At 37.4% G+C, this 20,420-nt stretch overlaps 1 protein-coding gene across 1 annotated transcript in view; it reads left to right on the forward strand.

The window, feature by feature from the left end:
- VPS50 (VPS50 subunit of EARP/GARPII complex) overlaps positions 1 to 19,581 on the forward strand; it is a 135,833-nt gene extending 116,252 nt beyond the window's left edge. Inside the window, exons 23-28 of the mRNA XM_046670423.1 lie at positions 8,250 to 8,398; positions 9,463 to 9,559; positions 10,570 to 10,728; positions 13,990 to 14,111; positions 15,914 to 16,103; positions 18,679 to 19,581. Coding sequence (XP_046526379.1) covers positions 8,250 to 8,398; positions 9,463 to 9,559; positions 10,570 to 10,728; positions 13,990 to 14,111; positions 15,914 to 16,103; positions 18,679 to 18,798 — 837 coding nt within the window. The 3' untranslated portion in view covers positions 18,799 to 19,581. The remainder of the gene's footprint in view (positions 1 to 8,249; positions 8,399 to 9,462; positions 9,560 to 10,569; positions 10,729 to 13,989; positions 14,112 to 15,913; positions 16,104 to 18,678) is intronic.
- Positions 19,582 to 20,420: the final 839 nt, after the last annotated feature.

The following is a 20,420-nucleotide window of genomic DNA, read 5'->3' on the forward strand; positions in this document are numbered from 1 at the left end:
ATTGGAGACAGAAAACTAGTATACCTGAAAGAATATGATGTTGGCTGTACGTTCAGTACAAGTTCAAAGAGAGAAAGGAATTATGTGCGATATTGATGTCAGAGAATGACTAAAGGAGGAAGTGAAACTTGTACTAGCCTTTGAAGAACAGGCATGAGATTAGTGGGAAGAAGAGGGAAGAATGGCATTCAAATTAAGGTTCAAGGCTGAGCAAGGGCCTTGAAGTGGGAGCAAGCCTGGCCCAAAGTTTGGCAGATCTTTGTGATAGGGCACTGGTTATGCTTAAGAGTTGTGTTGTGTTGTGTTGTGGAGAGTGTTTAGGACCACTTTTCTAAATGGTCTTGAAATTCAAGAAGTTTAGATTCAGTTGGCCGTGCAACAGGGAGCCTGGATTCTTGACTGTCTCATATGTTGAAATGCACATTTTAAGAAGATAGGTTAGGTAGCAAAACAGGGCTGACCTTCTATAGTGTTTAAGCTAACATAAACATTTAAAATAAGAAAATTTTTTTTCTTGTGGTTGATCACTGTAGCCAGAGATTTTTGTTGTTCAGTATGCTTCTCTGCATCTACATTAGCCCCAAGATTCTCCAAATTTTCTTTTATCTTTTGACCTACTCAAACAAGCAATCATTTTCTTCTTTTTTTATAAACTCTATATTATGTGCATTCTGCTGTTGTTGAAGATTTTATAAGGCAATGTAGGGGCCGGCCCTGTGGCTGAGTGGTTAAGTTCGCGCGCTCCACTTCAGCGGCCCAGGGTTTCTCCAGTTCGGATTCTGGGCGCCGGACTTGGCACCGCTCATCAGGTCATGTGAGGCGGCGTCCCACACAGCACAACCAGAGGCACTCCCAACTAGAATATCCAACTGTGTATGGGGCAGGAGGCTTTGGGGAGAAAAAAAGATTGGCAGCAGATATTAGCGCAGGTGCTAATCTTTAAAAAAAAAAAAGCAATGTAATCATTCTTTTAAGAAATATTGAAATAATTAGTAATATGCTGGCTTTGTTGTAGTGCTGAAAATTCGTCAGTGCACAAAAGAGGTAATTCCTGTCTTCTTGGAACTTGTATTTTGTTGGTGCAGAGAGACAGGTAAACAAATATGTAATACAGTGTCAGATACTTATAAGTGCTAAGAAGAAAATGAGGGAGAGTGATAGGACGGTGGTCTTTGAGCAGAGATGTGAATAAAGTGAGAGAGGCATGTATTGCTATCTCAGGTCAGTGCAGGAAATAACCTGTATCCATCTCATCCATCTCCCTTACTATTTGGAGATCTTTTTGCCCAGCACATATTTTTATATGTATATATTCATAGCACCTACTTTGACACGCAGTCTTCCTTCAGTAAATGCTGTAGAGTAAATGAATAAACTCCAGTCTGTGAGTTTCATGTCTCCTGGCTTAACCTGGCTTGTTTCCTTGCCTTTGCTATCCATTTAATCCTAATCTTCATTTTCAGAGTCAAGGCTCCTTCTTTGACCCAGCCATTGTTGTTATTTGTTTTTTAAAATCCATTGGCTTTCAACCCCATTGGCCGTTATCTGTGTTTTGATTTTGCTTCTCCTTGTTTGATACTTAGTGTAACCTTGACCATCAGATTTTGTTTTCTATATCTTAGTTCACAGCTGAAGTTTTTCTTGCTTCTGGCTAAACAGCTCAAGATTGATGGGCTGAAATTTACCACTAGAGTCATTCATTCTGACCTTTCTCTGTTATTTCTGATTGTCAAACTGCAGTTCCAGATTTGACCCTTAAGGCTGGATTTAATGCTTCAGATTTTGCCATACAGTGGATAATGAAATAGCAAGACAAAGTAAACAGTGGGACCAATCTAGCTGTGCTTTGAGACAAGCTGCCACCCTGGTAACAATCTCTCTGTAGCATCTGTCTGACCAGTTCTATGTTCATTGGATAAGTTTTTTCCTGAACTGGCATAGTAGTCAGATTTAGAAAAGTGGTTTTGTTTTCTTTTGGTGAGGAAGATTGGCCCTGAGCTAATATCTGTTGCCAGTCTTCCTCTTTTTTTTGCTTGAGGGAGATTGTTGCTGAGCCAACGTCTGTGCCAATCTTCCTCTCTATTTTATGTGGGATGCTGCCACAGCATGGCTTGACTAGTGGTGCCACGTCTGTGCCTGGGATCCAACCCTGTGAAGCCTGGGCCTCTGAAGCAGAGCATGTGAACTTAACCATGACCGGGCCAGCCCCTTAGAAAAGTGTTTTCAAAAACCAACTATACACCCCTTCCCAATAAATAAATAGATAGATATGCCTGGTTTTTATTTTGGTACCTCATCTGTTAAATATGTCTTTTCTTTAAGTCCTTATCCTTATTATCTTCTAAATCAAAGACTGTACCTTGGATCAGAAGACCATACGAGCAGGAGCAGTCTGTTCTCCTTCAGTTTGTAAGGAGTGCTGACCTTTGCCAGGCCCTCTCCAGGGTCCTTACTGCTCTGGAGGATAAGACTCTACAAAAATATACTGGAAGTTTTGCTGAAGTTTTCCATTAGTTTCCAATGTTTTCCATCTTAAATTATTACTCATACTGATAAGTGTTGGTTTATTATTTTAGAAAATATGTTTGTCGTTTACTAGACCTGAGATGAAGGTTTTTGTAACCTGGTGTATAAATTTTCTTCACTTCATTAATTTGCATCTACGTTGACAGAGAACATTAATTAGTTTCTTGCTATTCAATATATTCTTGGCTATTAAAATAATTTATGCCCTGATCAATCTGGAACCATTAAATTTCTTTATATTTCTCCTATGTGTTAGTTAAAATTTTAATAAGCACTTTTTTGGTAATTTTATTTTCTCCCTATATATGTTCTAAGTTTTGCTTCTCTTTAAGCTGTAAAAGGCAAAATGAAATCATTATGGTCTTAAAAATGCCACCTGAAGTCATTTATCATATGAATTCATTGTAAACTAAGAAAATTTGTTTGACACATCAAATAAAATTCTAAGAAAAGTGGTCTAATAAGAGAAGAGTAGGAAAGGAAGCACCAGAAATGTGAGTTTTTAGTTATTCACTTGGTTGTGCTAAATTGTTTGCTTTAAGACCTTTGACCAACTTTCAATCTTTGATAATAAAAATGTATTTTAAATTGGTCCAGAAAAGTCCATAAATATGAATTATCTTTGTAGTAGTAAATTACTGGCAGAAAAGGCTAAAAAATGTGGGTCACTGTGAGAATAAAGATTCAATTAAGGTTTAATTTCTCAAAGTCTTCAAAGAGTTCTGTGTCCTTTCCTTATTGTACTGGTATAAGCTGAAACACTGATCCAGTTTAGGAGCTTTTCCATTTAAGTGCACGATAAGCACATACCATTTAATAAAATCAGCTTGACATTTTTATGACTCTCCTGCTGTCTTCAAGCACATTTCCCTAAAAGTAAACACAGAACTTTAGCCTTTAAGCAGATCATTACCATAATTTTTAGGTCTAAAATACCAGTGTTAACTGGGAATGAATGAAGGCATCCTAATGAAAACTTTTTGAAGTGGAGGCAACGACTCCAGTGATGTTCCCAAGTGTGTTTTTGTGAGAGAGCTCTGTGAGCAGGGGGGGATTCAGCCCATTTGAATTGGAGGTAGGCAAAGAGATTGTTGGCAAGTGCTTTCGGCCTCTCCTGATACCCAGAGATGAACTGCACTCCCCCCGCGACCAATACACCCTCTCCTTGCCTTCTCTCACCTAGCACCTCCCTCTTCTGTCCTAAATTAACGAGTTAGTATCTAAATTCAAAAAACTTTTAGTTTTATAAATATGTTGTGTATATGGTGATATCTAATCATAAAAGAATGAAATTTGAAAGTAACTCTGCTATTATAAATGTGTGGTATCCGTGGTTATTTTGGAGCTATTTTGAGTTTGAAATTGTACGTTATTGGCAGAAAATTCATGTTAGTTTTTGTTAGTTTAATTACTAAGTATTTTAAAAGAGGGCGTGTTTGATGCTTGGAAGGAGATTTTGTTGTACTTGTGGCGTATAATGTTCCAGGTTTCTACTCGTAAAATCGTAGAGGGAAGCTTGCCTGTGCTCATTAACCTGCAGTGTTCATACATACTGAGTAGCTGTCAGCTTCTGATTGAATCTCTCCTTCCGTAGGGAACTCGTAACCACCCAAAGCAACCCTTCCTGCCTACTCTTCTGCCTGATAGAATGTGCTTTGTTATGATGCAGGCAGATGTACCTCTCTGGAACTATTTTCTGTTATTCCTGTTTCTACCCCATTTGGGCCACTTTGGCTAGCCTAGCCAATCTTGCCCAAGTGGGTTATCTCTTCCCCCAATTCCTCTATTAGTTTTTCTTCTTTTGAGGTTTTAGGCTTCTCCCCATTCTCTGACTTGTACTGAGATGGATATTCACAACTCTGAACTAAGAAGAAAATACAGAGTGCTATAAGCGGCATTGGAAGTAGACAGAAGGCAAGGAGCTATATGATGAGGGTACCAGACTCAGAGGATACACAGCAGTTGGATAGCTATCTTTTTTATTAATTCATTCAACAGGTATATATTGAATGCCTAGGTACTTTGTGGAAGACTGATGGTCCCTCTAGTGGAGGAGGCAGATAAGGAATAAATGAATATCTAATTTAATGTCAGATTGTGTTGAGAGTTACCAAGAACTAGGAAAGAAGGATAGAAAGAGGAGAAAAAGTGTGATATTGTTTAGGTGATTAGAGAAGGCTCCTCTGAGAAGGTAACATTGAAGCATGTCCTGGAAGGATATATAGGGTATTGAGCCATCTGGATAAGAATTCATTTATTTAGCAAACATTTATGTAGTACCTGTTTATTGAACACTTTATATAGATGCCAGGCACTGTTCTGGGAGTTAAGGATACAATTTTGGTGGGGAGGGAGTAGCCAGACAAAACTCCCTATTCAGGTGCAGCTTATTTTCTAGTAGAGAGAGAGTATTTTGGGGAAAAGTATTTCAGGTTGAGGGAACAGGGAATGCAAAGGCCCCGAGATGGGACCATGCTTGGCTTATTCCAGGAACATCAAAGAGGCCAGTATAAATGGAATGAAGTAGGCAAGAGGGTCAGTGATAGATGAAACCAGAATGGTAGCCTAGATCATGTAGGGCCTTTGGATTTTACTCTAAGGAAGACAGAAAGCCATTGAGGAGCTTTAAGCAGAGAGTTGACATGATCTGATTTAATTATTTAAAAGAGAATTATTTTGGCTGCAGTGTGTAACAGTTAAGGAGAGAGATGAAGTGGTTTGTACGAAAGTGTTAGTGGAAGAAGTAGTGAGACATGGTCAGATTCTGGATCTGTTCTGAAGGTAGACCCATCAAAATTTGTTGATGGATTACAAGTGTGGTATGGCACTGAGAGGAGCCAAGGATGACATCTAACTTCTGGAGAATGGAGGTACTGTTCCTGGAGATAGATAAGAGTTTTAGGAGGGACACATTTGAGAAGGACATTAAGAGTTCAGTTTCAGAAATGTTAAGTGCACTAAAGGTGAGAGAGAGGTGAGGGCTAGAATGTAGATTCTGAGCTGTTGGCATGTGGATGGCACTTAAAACTGGGACTGGATGAAATCACCTAGGGAGTAGAACGTAAATGAGAGAAGTCTGAGGACTGAACTCTAGGGCGCTCCTGTGTTTAAAGGTCAGGGAGAGGAGGACAGACTAGCAAAGGAGTCTGAGAAGTGGCCAGTGGCGTAGGAGAAAGGCCGGGAGGGTATGGTGTTCTGGGAAGCAAGTGAAGAAAGCTTTTCAAGACCAGCCACGTATGATGCTATAGATCTGTTAAATAAAATGGGTATTCACAATTGACTATTGGATTTGGCCATAAGGAGGCCATTGGTGACCTGAAACTGTTTCTTTGGAGTAGGACAGACAAAAGCCTGATTGGAATGGGCTTGAAAGAGAATGAGAGGAAGTGAAGACTCTTACCATCATCATTGTTGTCATCATCTCCATCAATTAAACTAATTGAGCTAGGAGGCATGCCAAGGTCTTGAGACACAAAGATGATGAAATTGGTCCCGACCCTCCAAGAACTCACAATGAGGTAGAGGAGTCAGGAAACAACAGCTGATAAAATGCACTTTATGCCACATACAGACATGAGTATATGTGTGGATAACGTTAACACAATTGTTGGGGAGGAAGAGAATTCATCTGCCCTCTCCAGGTCCTTCTGGCTGGGCTACAGATTAAATTCACATGAGACAGAATAACAGCATAAAAGCAAACAAAGCTTTATCACATGTATACATGGAAGAAAGCTAGGAAACTGGGTAACTCGCTGAAATGGCTGAGCTGCCAGCTTAAATATCATCTTCAGCTAAAGACAAAGGAGGATGTTGGGGGTCGTGGTTTGGGACTTCAAGTGGGTGGAAGGCTGTCTACATGGAGATGAAAATGTAAATGGCCCAACTACAAACAATGTGACCTGAGAAACACATTTTACATTACATTACAGTTATCTTATGGTATTACCTCCTTACTGGAACAGGCCCTTCTATTTTAAATTCTTTTAGACAGTTGAGGGGTGGGTCAAAGTTTCTTTCAGAGTCTTTTGTTCTTAAAAATAATTAAGCCAAAGAGACACATTTTGGGGTGGCCAATTCTGATCCCCCACACAAATAAGGTACTAATTCTTGAGAGACTGAGAAAATTATAGAAAGGAGATAAATATGAGCTTAGACTTCAAAAATGAAAAGGGGGAAGCTAGGCAGACAATGGGAAGAGACCTAGTAAAACAGGAGTGTCAGCAGGACAGTAGAGCAAGTAGTCCCATGTGGCTAGACCTGAGGGGCTAAGATTACCTTGAAGTGAGGCTGGCAAGACAGGTGGTGTCAGCTGTAAAGGAGTAATATCATGGTAACAAGTTTAGGCTTTTTCCTGTAAGGAATGGATAGTCAATTGAGATTTTTAAACTAGGAAGTGGTGTGATCATGTCTCCATTTTAGAAGGGGCACCTGGTTATTATTGAAAATAAGCCGGTTGACTATATGGAAAGTGGAGTAGAAACAGGAGAAGCTAGAGGGAGAGGTCTCTATTAGGGGACTTTTGGAATGGTCCAGTCAAGAATGCTGTGAGTCCTTGGTCCTGATGTAGTAGTGACATGAGGAAGGTGTCTGTTTAGGCATGATGGAGATGAGGAAGAAGGGGAGTCGTGAGTGATTCCAGCCTTCCCCATTTGGGGGATTAAATCAAGTTAAATTCCTAATTCGGTGATTAAATTAAATAGTGCAAACAACCAATTGGTACCAAACAGTATTTAATTTTGTAATTTTTTTTGGCAGGAGTGGGGTGATTATTTTCCTTTTTAGTAGAAGGAAGTGAATAATGGAGCTGTGAAGTTGTTCCTCAAATAACTTAAATGCTAACTGAGTAATTAGAGATTGAAGAGAGAGAATATCTTTAGTAGAAGATAGGATATAAAAAAGAACTAAAGAAGAATAAAACCATTTTCTAACTTGAAAGGTTTTATAATGTTTTATTTCCATTTTGCTAAATTTATAAACCAAAGTTATACTCACAGAATCCTATACGTTTGATGTCTCCTTTATTCATATGGAAAATGTTGGAGATTTGTGACTGTGTCATTGATTTAAAAAGTAATCTAGATTTACATTTTGTACACTTTTAGCTTTGTTTGTACCCAATCTTTGTGCTATAATTTTCTTTGAGGATCTTGTAAAGCTCAACACACCCTGCTCTTTGGGCATCCTTTCCTTTTATTCCCATTAGCCATCTTCTTTTTCATCAATAATCTGTCCCCAGACATATACAATTCAGCTGGTTCTGTTTCAGTTTATAACTACGTTCTAGTCCTGCCCTCTTGAGATTATACCAAAGTTACCTTGATTAAGGTTTGGGTGTAAAATGGTTAATTACACCATAAGTTTGGGTTTTACCAGCTTGGTCCTTGAGGGACAATCTCTTTTCCCTAATATACAAGTTCTTAAAGGGACTCTCACTGTTGTCTGTATGAAACACCTATCAATTCATAAAGATTCCTTGTGTTAGCCTTGTGTTGGTCATACACAGATAATAGCATATACAATTGGATCATTTTCACTTAGTATAAAAAGGAAAGTTCTAGTAGTTAGAAAATATAAAAGGAGGGGGAAAAAGAACAGAAACTAAATGTAATTAATGTACGCCTAAGAGTATTTTAATTATAGGTTTAGTTTTGTAAAATCACATGGTTTGTTGCTATTAGATTTGCTATTTCAGGCTGTGTGTATATGTGTTGTATTTTCAGGAAGTTTCAGCTGATCCTACTGCCACACTCGCAGCAGCAGAAGAGAGAAAGGAGAAGGTTCCGAGCCCGCATCTCAGTCACCTGGTGGTTTTGACATCTGGGGATACATTGTATGGGTTGGCAGAAAGAGTGGTAGCCACAGAATCCTTGTAAGTTGCTGAAAACAGTTGCTTAAAACAGTTGCTTTGCCATTAAATATTTAAGAAAGGTTATGAAAGTAAGCATTGTATAATTAGACTTCTAGCTGTATACATCTCCCACTTCTGTGTTATATGTATTTCGGAGAAGTATATCCTAAAATAGATTACCAATTGATTTTTTAAAACTGCGTGATTGTTTTCAGTTATATAAGCGGAAGGAGGAGTCTTTTAAGTTTCCTTTAAGTTTCGGTCTTTAGCAACATGATTCTTGCTTTAAGTAAAACTTTAAAAAAGCATGTTATACTTTATATTTTCCTATCAAATTGTGATTCTAGAGAAACTGTGTTACATTGTCAGTTTAGTGTTAAATATAGTTAACCCTTGACATCAGCAAGAATGCTTGCTGACCTTTAAAAATCCCCAAATTTTTAGTACAATTAAAGCATGTAACTTCTTTCATAAGATTTAGTCCAATATAACTTAAGACTTTTTGTGTACATAACAAAAAGTAGAGAAAAACAGTGTAGCTGCCAGTGGTCTTGCAGCTGAGTGATTCCCACTCCTGCACACCAGCTGCCCAACCTGAAGTTCTGATGAATGTCTCCTCCAAGTTACAGTTTGTTGCATGTTATGAATGTTTGTGTTACTTCTAAAAAGTGTCAGTTCTTAAGTCTATGAATGCAAGGGTCTGTTGTGCATAATTAATTGAGATCTTTAAAAGATAACCTTTCAAAACGTACCGATGTCTTCTTTCTTTCTTCCATCTTTTGTGTTATCTGTGTTCATATCTTACATGCAAAGCAGCATATCTCTACACCCTGTGGGACCCAGATTAGCTCCTTTGAAGTCACCCTCCTTCCACCTTAGCTCCCATTCAGTCATCAGCTCAGCATTCATTTCTGTGTAGATTGTAAATGAGCGTGTCAAGTGGTAGTACAAGGTAGTTCACTAAAGTGGAATAATTTTAATTGTTAAACTTTTGCTTAGAGATCTTAAAGATTACTTATACAAAAATATTGACAAGCTCTAAATCCTACGCTTTGCTTACACAGTGGGTTATTTATTCCCCTTAGGGTATTCTTGGCTGAACAGTTCGAGTTCCTTCAGCCACATCTTGATGCTGTGATGCCTGCAGTCAAAAAGCCCTTCCTTCAGCAGTTTTATTCTCAGGTCAGAGATGGTCTTGTATATCATTTCAACTGTGAGCAAGATAAGACTGTCACATGCTTTTTCATTTTTTTTTGACTAGTAGTCAGTCACCAAATCCTAAGAGAGCTCAATTAAAATATTTGCTTATTCACTCATGAATTCCTGTGTTAAATAAATACTTACTGAGCACTTCATATAACTTTCAGTCTAATGAGAGAGAGAGAGAATTAAAACGGTATTTACAATAAATTATAAGAGAAGGAAACAGTGGCAGGATGGTTAACCTTGACTGGAGGAGGAAAGAGGGTGTGATTGGGAAGGTTGTCTAGAAAGGCTGTCTGGAGGAATTGAATTGGACCAGCCGGGTGAGTTGGGAGTATATTCCAAACTAAGGGAATGGCTTATATGAAGACCAGCAGGTGAGAGAGAGCATGGTGCTTGTGAGCGGCTGAGGAAAACTCAGATTGTCAGAGCAGGGAAGAGGGCTAGTGATGAGAGAGATGGCTGGAACGATAAGCAGGAGCCACGTGATGTTTGCTGCTCTCAGCCAGGGGTTGAACTTTCCTCCGAGGGTACTGGGAATCTACTGGAAGACTTGAAACAGGTGAGTAGCATGGTCAGGTGTGTGTTTTAGAGAGTACGTTGGGGGCAATGTGAAGAATGGACTTTAGATGGCAAGCTTAGGCTTGAAGGCTGTTCCAGAAATACAGGTGAGAGAGGATGGAATCTTGAGGTAGGGTAGTAGGAGTGGACATGGAGAGAAGTGAAAGAATTTGAGAAATATTTGCTCCATGAAAATATGTGGGTCTTTTATAGTTGTAGTGTCAACTGTCTCAAATTTGTTTAATGTTTCAAAATTATGTTTTGAGTAAGACCTTTGCCCTTGAGTTAAAGTATTTTCATAATTCAAATCTCTAAATGTATACTGTTTCATTTTTAGAGATGTATACTAGAAATAGGAACAAAATATTCTTTATAAATTTGATACTTGTATAAAATATTTGTTTTTACTTCTGTAAAATTTATTTCAGACAGTCTCAACTGCCAGTGAACTACGCAAGCCAATTTACTGGATTGTGGCTGGTAAAGCCATTGATTATGAACAGATGCTGCTCCTAATGGCTAACGTGAAATGGGATGTAAAAGAAATTATGTCACAGCACAATATATATGTAGATGCGTTGTTAAAGGCAAGTACTCTGGGAAACATCTTTGTCAAAGATGATTCTACTAAGAGAACTATTCCTATAATTACAATAGCTCTAAAGTAGTGAGATTATAGATATTACCACGTTTCTAGCGTTGTGATATTAATTCATCTAGTGATTTGTCTGTAATAATCCAACTTATGCCTGAATTAGAATAGGCTAACTTTCCAAATTTTGTGTTCTTTTTTTGAGGATGATTAGCCCTGAGCTAACATCTGCTGTCAATTCTCCTCTTTTTGCTGAGGAATATTGGCCCTGAGCTAACATCCGCGCCCATCTTCCTCTACTTTATATGTAGGATGCCTGCTACAGCATGGCTTGCCAAGCGGTGTCTAGGTCCACACCTGGGATCCACACAGGTGAACCCCAGGCTACCGAAGCAGAATGTGTGAATTTAACCACTGTGCCACCAGGCTAGCCCTAAATTTTGTGTTCCTTTTGACCCAAGAATACTTTGTAGGTTTTTCATTTTTGCTCACTAATTTCCCATTTTGAGTTAGAGTTTGATTGGTTTGTTTTGGCTGACTTTCGTGTTATGTAATCTCAATAGCCATGATTGTACCAACAAGAAGATATATCTATTTATTTAGAAAATACTTCAATATTTGTGTATATTCATTAGCAAGAGACCATGCCCTTAATTATTCTAAGTCCTTTTTTCCAGAAATCACATTACTTTTGCAGTGTGTCATGCAAACACCTTTACATTTAATGATTTACATTTATAAGTGTTCTGGAAAGAACTGTAGTCATTTTTTTTTACATTTATGCTTCAGGAGATATTTATAGATCACCTGACACGTGCCACACGCTGATCCAGGTGCTGGCGATATGGTTGTGAATTAACGAACTTATATGCCCTCAAGAAATTTACATGCCAATGTGGGGACAGCAGTAAAGAGATAAGATAGAATATGTCAGGTGTTGAATAGTCCTGTGAAAAAATAAATAACCAGCCGAAGAGGCATAGAGAGTGGCAGAGTGTGGGTGGGGGAAGCATACCACATATTAACTTGTGGTCAGAAAAGGACTCTGATAAAGTGAGAATTGAGGAGAGGCCTGAAGGAAGTGAGGAAATGAGCCGGGTGGATGTCTGAGGTGAGGAAGAGCATCTGAGAAAATGGAAACGGCTTTCGGAAAAATTCTGTTTTTCATATTTGTCAGTGAAAAGAAAACTGGCCCTTCTTAAACTTCTGACTCGTCTGACTTATACAAGCATTCTTACCTGCTTAGTCCAAGGCAATAAATAATAGCCTGGGACACTTGAGAATCAGAAATAAAGCCAGGGATCAAAGCAGAGATAGCAGTGGAATTCATCTAGTGTGCCAACTCAACTCCCAGCCATGTATGTGTGCCCTTCTGGAGGGCCGTTTTGTCGACTGGGAGGCTCTCCCCATCAAGGAACAGTTGGCAGTGTCTAGGACTTAGCCTGAGGTGTAAGGAGTGAGTGACAACAAAGGTGCTCTATAATTGCTGCCCTGGAAGAACTTTGATTTCTAGAGCACCCAGGAGATTTCAGTTGGGAATTTTAACTTGGAATGTAAAGGTAAATGTAATTTGAAAATAACCCCATGCCTCTTCTTTGAAGAATTCTGCTGTTGAAACTCGATTCTGTTTTTCATGACATCTTAACGGCGATACTCACAGGGATGCACGAAAAGAAAGATTTCTGCACTCAGTGAATATGCATACTAGAAGGAAGCTGCTTGCTTCGTGTATTCTTAATTCCAAGAAACATTAATATCACATGAGAGAACCAGTGTATTGTTCAGATTATTAACTGAGCCCACTTTTTAGCAGCTTAAGGCCATCTTTCATAAACTTTTACGATAACTTTTGTTCTTTCTATTACTTTTCCAAGTCCAAACCTTTAGGTAAAAGCAGTCTGCGGTTATTGTCCCAAAAGAGTCATTAAGTAAAAGGAAATGATTTTATTATTTAACATCAAGCATTCTGAACATTGAATTTAGCAGTGACTAGAATGACATTTTACACAGTATGCATGTAACTTTATCTTTAAAATATTAATGAAATGTATTGAATCATGACTCTCGAAATCCAAAGCAGAATTACTACAGCAAAGCATAAATACAGTAGCAAATACCTCCTGTTCTGCTAGATTCATGAAATGAAAATGTTGAAGAGCAATTATTTCTTTAACTTTGATTTTCAAAAGTAAGCTTAATGAAGATTCACTTCTTTTTCATAAATAATTAAAAGCAGTTAACTGTCATAAATCATCAAAAAATTGTGATTTAGGGAGTAGCAAAAAAGCAAAGCATAATACAATAATCATTATATGATAGCTTGACTGGTAATGATCAGATTAGAGTTTTTCCTCCTGTGTTTTATTAGAAAATTTGGACACATGTCAGTCTTTACTTGTTAAGCATTGTGTAGCTTCTCTATTGAGGAAACTAAAGAAAAAGATGTCATTTTAAGCATTCTTAAATTTATTTGAAATATATTGTCAAGGAAGGACCAACAACATTTACTTTTGTAAATGAACATATTTAGATAATAGTAGTTCAAAGAAATCAGAAATACATTTATTGAAGGATGAGTCATCTCCTTTCATGTAATTGTTGGAATTATTTATATTTTTATTTTTATTAGAATGGTATCATGAAAGTTACTAATAAGTAATAAAAATGTTCAGTTTTTCTGTAATACAAAATATTTTATGTCTTATCTTTGTATGAAAAATTTGCAGCTCATGACTTTTGAATCATTCAGTGTATAATAATTTATTTACTTTTGAAGAATGTTTAGGAGAGAGAATAATTTAGCAGATTGCTCTCTGAAGAGTGTAGCCACAAGTTACAAATAGTTCACTCTGAGTTAAAAGCTTATTAGAACATTTTTTTAAACTGGGCTCCTTGAAGATATTTTTAAAGACATATTAGGTTATTAAGCTCTTTTATACATACTGATAGTCATAGAAAAATTTGAGGTGTAAAACATTTGAACATTGCTAGCACTGTTTCATCAGTTAATGACACTTATTTCCTTTGAGATGAAATGTGGTATACTCTGTATTACAACATAATTTATTCAGTTTTATGTACTTAAAAACAAAAACCAAAAAACTTCACACTAAGTCCAAATTGTCTTTGGCATTATCTTTTCTTGTTTTACTTGGCTTGCTTCTGAGTCTTTCTAAATCTTTTCTGCCGTTAGGATGGGAAAGCAATGTGACATTATAGTTACATTCACATATGGCTATGATTTTTTTCTTTTTAGGAATTTGAGCAGTTTAACAGGAGGTTAAATGAGGTTTCTAAGAGAGTTCGGATACCCTTGCCTGTGTCTAATATCCTTTGGGAGCATTGTATACGACTGGCTAATAGAACGATTGTGGAAGGGTAAGTTTTTCATGAAAGCGCGATCTGATTCTTCGATGATAAATCACAATATATGAATGACATTATGTATTATCCGTAATGGATGGAGAGATAGGTATAGTGATAAACAGCATAATAACGCAGGTTTGACTTTACAGTATAATTAGAGAAAACCTTAAACCCTACTGTGCCATCTCTGTCTGTGCTCTCTTTTCTTGCTGGTGACCTAGAACCAGCTAATAGAGGAGTGAGAAATGCAACATCTAATGGTTATCTGAAAGTTAAACTAATAATAATTGTTAATACCTAATGATATAATTATTATGATGGTGATTATACCATAGCATTCTTGAGCACTATGTGTCCTTTACTGAACCAAGCACTTTTTATATCACCAAATCCTAATATAAACTTTCTTTGGTAGTACTGTTATTCTCTGTTTTATCAATGAGAAAACGTGGCCTCAGAAAATTGAGTCTTAAAGAAGTTAACTTGTCCAAGTTCATACAGTTTTCAAATGCAGAGAAGTCATGTGACCGCCTGATTTTTGATGGCAAAATCAGGCCTCATAACCACTGTATCACTTTTATGTCATTGTGAACTACATACATCCTTCATATGTTGAATTTACGGATCTGTCAATGGTAATTTTCCCACTGACTCAGAGACCATGCTTAATCTGCCCATAACATCTAGAACACAAGTAAGAATCGGCGATACATTTAAAATATTCCCGAAAAGCAAAGCGCTATCTCAAAGGCCATTCATAGTGATCTAGAATTGTGCATCAATTGATTATTCACGCTATCATTTATCTGATTTCTCTTCAGTTGTTAATTTGGTATGACAAATAATGTACCATATTAGAAAGTGGGAAGGTGACGGTGACAAGCTGACGGCAGTCTTGGCATTCTGTATTGAAAGCAGTGGTGCTGCAAGTACCAAAGTGGCTCTGTGTGAAAAATCTGGACTGAAAAGTATTTTTAATAAATTTGTTTAGTAAAATAGAAAAGCTAGTAATAAATGTTATATTTCTGCATAAAATATTTTTATTAAAAAAAATCTTGGTCACTTTGAATAATATAAACTTTAGTTTTCTTGCAAGTTTCCGTAGGGGAAGTAACTCATTCCTTAGGGTTGGATTCTCCATGTTTTGTATGATTGAAGGAATGAGACACTGACTTATGAGAAATGAAATGTTGTACTGTTAGGGTTAATATATTCATTCTTATTCCTAGCCAACCTTAGAACATACAATGTTTCAGTAGTGTGAGGTGTCAGAATGTCTATAAAGTATTTTATTATGAAAAATGTGTGTATACTTTCTTGCTTACATGCTCACATGTTTTCTTAGGTTTGCTCTGTGTTCATAGGAGAATTATTTCATTTGTTTCCTTTGCATCGTGTAGTTACAATATCGAACAGTTTTACAATACTAATATTACTTTGGAGTATTCACAGTTTAGTTTTTAAATAATTCTTGGCAGCCAGATTAACTGGAATGCCAGTTTACCTTTCTTACAGATGATTATGTTAATTGAGTATGGAGGACTGTGGTCTGTAGAGCAGCAAAGAACCTTGGAAGTTATTAGATCTCTTTGCTTTGCAAGTGAGGAAACTGAGACCCAGAGTGGTAAAATGACTGCTGAGTGACAGGGCCTGAGCATACCCCTGTCCTCTGCTCCAAGGCTCGTGTGCCTTTTCTCCTGTCACCCTCTCGTTTCTGAGAATCTGTCCAAATATGGGTTAAAGAAAAGTTTAAGTCCCTAAAAGTTTCCTTTTCTAACGATCCTATCATTTTTTTTTATTACTATGTATCTTAGATATGCCAACGTCAAGAAGTGTAGTAATGAGGGTCGTGCCTTGATGCAATTGGATTTTCAGCAGTTTTTAATGAAACTTGAAAAACTAACAGATATTAGACCCATTCCTGATAAAGAATTTGTGGAAACCTATATTAAAGCCTACTACCTAACAGAGAATGACATGGAGCGCTGGATCAAAGAGCACAGGGTGAGAGCTGGAAAACTGTTAATTAAATTTTTATTCCTTTTCCTTTGTGCTGTCCTTTTTTTTAAGATTGGCGCCTGAGCTAACAACTGTTGCCAATCTTCTTTTTTTTTTTCCTGCTTTTTCTCCCCAAATCCCCCCAGTACATAGTTGTATATTTTAGTTGTGGGTCCTTCTAGTTGTGGCATGTGGGATGCCGCCTCAACATGGCCTGACGAGCGTTGTCATGTCTGCTCCCAGAATCCAAGCCAGCAAAACCCTGGGCCACCGAAGCAGAACACGCGAACTTAACCACTCGGCCACGAGACCGGCCCCATTCCTTTGTGCTGTTCTTGACTGGTATATTATATAATTCAAAATCATGAGTGTGAGATATAAAGAAACATTGGCTTTTTTAGCATGAACTCCTTAGGCCAGTTCTTTACCATATTCACACTGTGTCTGTGCAATGCCCTTTGCCTAGTCAAATCCTTTTGAGACCTCTATGAACTGTGACAATAATTATCTGGAAAGATAGCCAGAGGCTGAGCTTTAGCTGTGTTTATCCTGCAGCTGTGTTGTAGGAAAAGGCTGAAGTTGGTGAACATCGAGACAAATTGAATCCAGCAACATTGAAATGATTCACAAGCTAAAGTCTATTATATAACTTAAGTTTTCTTGTGGCTCTCAGCAATGAATTGGTGACATCTTGAACACACTGGCATGTAGTAGTGATGATTGAATATAGCAATATTTAAATGGCTAAATTTAACTTCATCTTACATTAGATTTTACCTTAAGTATAGATGAGATTATTTTTTCTTTTGTGTGGATATACAGATAAGTAGATAAAAATACTGTTTCTTAAGTATTACTTACGATGCTGAATTTTTGACACAGTTTAACTCAACATGTATCACCAGAACATGCTCAGTATGGGAGCTTTCCTGTATTATTGCTTTATCATTTGTCTAGATAGGCAGTATGTGAAGGCAGATTTAATGAAAATATGGGGAGTGTTAAAATGATCACTGAATCTTATTCCTTCAATAGCTCTAAGTGTTCACATTTATTTATGCTATGAATACCATGAATAAAAGCTAAGTAAATTTTTACTTCATATGACTGAGTAAGGAAATAAGGAATTATTTATATTTACTTTATCAGACTCATCCTTTCTGGTTTCAACACCCTAGAAAATGAAATGAATATTAGGGTGGACCATTAGCCTGAGTTTTGTGTAAATATGCCCACTGTAGGTCAGTTTCAGATCTTTGGGAGCAAAGTAGAAATATACATGTTATTTTCAAAGATTTTGATCAGTACACCAGAATTGAGACAAATGTCACCATTTTTAGTCCCACTGACCTCTGACAGTTGAGAACCAAAATGCTAAGACAGGTGCAGGTGGACTGCTGAATACCACTGGAATCCATTTAGTAAAGGAAGCTGTAAGCACTTCGGGTTGGGACCAAGGAAGGGGTTTGGGGATAGAGTACAAGTAGCTGAGGGGAGAAAGCACGGCTCTTGATTTGGTGCAAGTACAATGCCTATTTTAGGGTTTCCTCTTTAATATAGTGGACTAAAATTTTTAGCTTAGTATTTTGAAAGAGCTTTAACTGATATTTGTAATTCAGTGAAATTTTCCCAGCAGCAGTGACTGTGCTGTCTTCCGGGGAACTCCTCACAATGTCTAGTACCATGTTTGATGACGATGATACTTGGCTTGCTAAGTGTTGACTGATTACTTGAGAGAATTTGCCAGGTGCTTACAGGTGCCCTCAGAGGTCAGATACACAAACAGCAGTTTGCTGAGTTTTTAAAACGAGCTCTTTCTCATATTTTGAAATTGCATTATCTTTAGTGGCTACCTCCAGTGAAGACATGTTCTTTTCTTATTAGATAATACTATACAACTTTCCCTCCCTATCTGAACTCTTGCTATTCAACCTCCAGAAACAAATCAATATGTAAAACTTTCTGGTGAGTCCTATTCATTTTCATCTTGGCAACTTATCTGAAATTCAGGAACCAAATAGATTTGTATAGCAATAAATACTTATAGTCTTAATTTTACTAGCTACCAATTACAATTGAGGGTTTAAAAATCAGTAACTTTCTGATCTTTGTTACCTTATTCATTTATTGCATCTCAGAAGAGTTGTTTTGTCGTTGGAGATTTTTTCTTTTACCTAAAATGTTTGCAAAATAGAGAGTGCCAGAAAATACTTACTCAGTAGCATTTTAAAAATTGAAATGTCAGTATTTTGATAACTTAATAACAAAGACTATCACAGAAACAGGTGTAAAGTGTATGATCTTAAAAGTAACAAAAAGCGTAAGTGTGTCAGATTATCTGCCATATTAAAAAAATTCTAGTGCTTCCTGTTTCAAATGTACTGCAGTATCCTTATTCCCCATTATTACAGCTCAGTGAACAATTTGTCTTCTGTGTCTCAACTGTAATTTCCACTGTTTTCACTGGTTTGTAGAGCTCAGTAGCTATCCACTGAGACCTGTATATCTGCCTGTTCTTTCATTGCCTTGATCAAATACTTGTCTTTTATGTACTGAATTTCGATCTTCCTTTTTTGAACAGGAATATTCAACAAAGCAGCTGACCAATCTGGTAAATGTTTGCCTGGGATCCCATATCAATAAGAAAGCAAGACAAAAACTTCTAGCAGCTATTGATGATATAGACAGACCCAAAAGATAATGAACACAATTCTTTTTCCTAGTGGCATTGATCTCCTCTCAACATATATGACGTGAAAGCCAATTTGTCATGCGCTCCTGACAACTGTCTGCTAAGAAAACTTTGTGCATGTTCTTTCCAACTGGAAAGTGGAAAACAGTGAAGTTTGTGTGGTATTCTCAAATGACTTTTATATGCTCTGATCTCTTCTCTTCAACTTTTAGTCTCATTTGTTGTATTCCTTTTTCTGAATTGATATTATTGCCTCATCATAACTATTGTTACGTGACTGCAATTATACGTTTTAGAGAAGAATGTACCATAAGTACGTAATTAGAAGGAACAGTGACAATGCATCCATGGGCAGTTTTTGGAAAATGGATTTATGTTAGCATTTTTCTACCCTCTGAACTTGGTTGTTAATAAGTATGAGAGGGTTAATGTACAGTATCTCTTAATTGTGAGCACTGCATGAGAATTGAAAAGTACATGTAAGCAAAACAGTTGAAAAATCAGTATATTCTCTGTTTTTAAATGTCAAAGTTTATGTCAGGGTTAATTTGGTTATAACACATGATCATAAATGGTGAAATTAATAAATATTATACTCTAACATGATCAACCTCTGTGAGACTGCATTTTGATATTTTTCCATGGCAGGCAGATTTCATGAAACTATAATAGAATTTTTTTAGCCTGTTCTAATTTTAATGATCTTATATTCTGAAACCAATGGTGAAAGTAATTTCATTGGGTATACCTTTTTAGTGCCTGAGTAGCGTGCAGAATGGTAATTGTGGGATTTTCTTTTTTTTCTTTTTGCTGAGGAAGATTTGCCCTGAGCTAACATCTGTGCCAGTCTTCCTCTGTTTTGTATGTGGGTTGCCACCACAGCATGGCTGCTGACAAGTGGTGTAGGACCGCACCTGGGAACTGAACCCGGGCCAGCGAAGTGGAATGTGCCAAACTTAACCTCTAGGCCATGGAGCCAGCCACCCCCCCCCTTTTTCTTTCTTTTTTTTTTTAAATATGGGAGTTGTTTTTCATATAAGCTTTGCTGTCTTTGAATTCAGCTTTTGTCTTAGGACAACAAAACCTGGCTTAGCTGACTCAGGGAAAAAACTGTCAGTCAAGCATGAGTATAGGGTCATACATTCAACCTTTCTTAAATATCTACTTTGTATCACAGATGTAAAATAATGTGAGGTTAGCCAATGATACACTTTGGAACTCAGTTAGTCTTTAGTAACTGTACTGTTCCTCCAGACTTTGCTTCGAAGCCAGAGAACTTCTACCTACATTTATGACATAAAAATCAGTTTCCCACACACTCCTGCTTACTGTCTGATAAGGAGTTTTTTGCATGTTCTTTCTAACTGGAGAGCAGAAGACATCTAAGCTCGTGTGGTGTTGGTCCAAGATTACTGGGCATGACCTATAACATCAACAGCTTACAGAATCTTGAAGCATCTCATGAGAAATGGGCCTTGAGTCCTGTGAGTCTTCTGGCAGCTGAAGTGCTGAAGTGGAGGGCAAAGGGTGACATGTGATCCAGCATGGAGGTGGTTGCCATTCAGAGTCCATCAGTCCCTGCAGATACCCATAATCAGCACAGTATAATGTGAAACACTTGTACAATGTGT

This window comes from Equus quagga, chromosome 8 (assembly GCF_021613505.1).
Source record: "Equus quagga isolate Etosha38 chromosome 8, UCLA_HA_Equagga_1.0, whole genome shotgun sequence".
NCBI classification, from domain to species: Eukaryota; Metazoa; Chordata; class Mammalia; order Perissodactyla; family Equidae; genus Equus; species Equus quagga.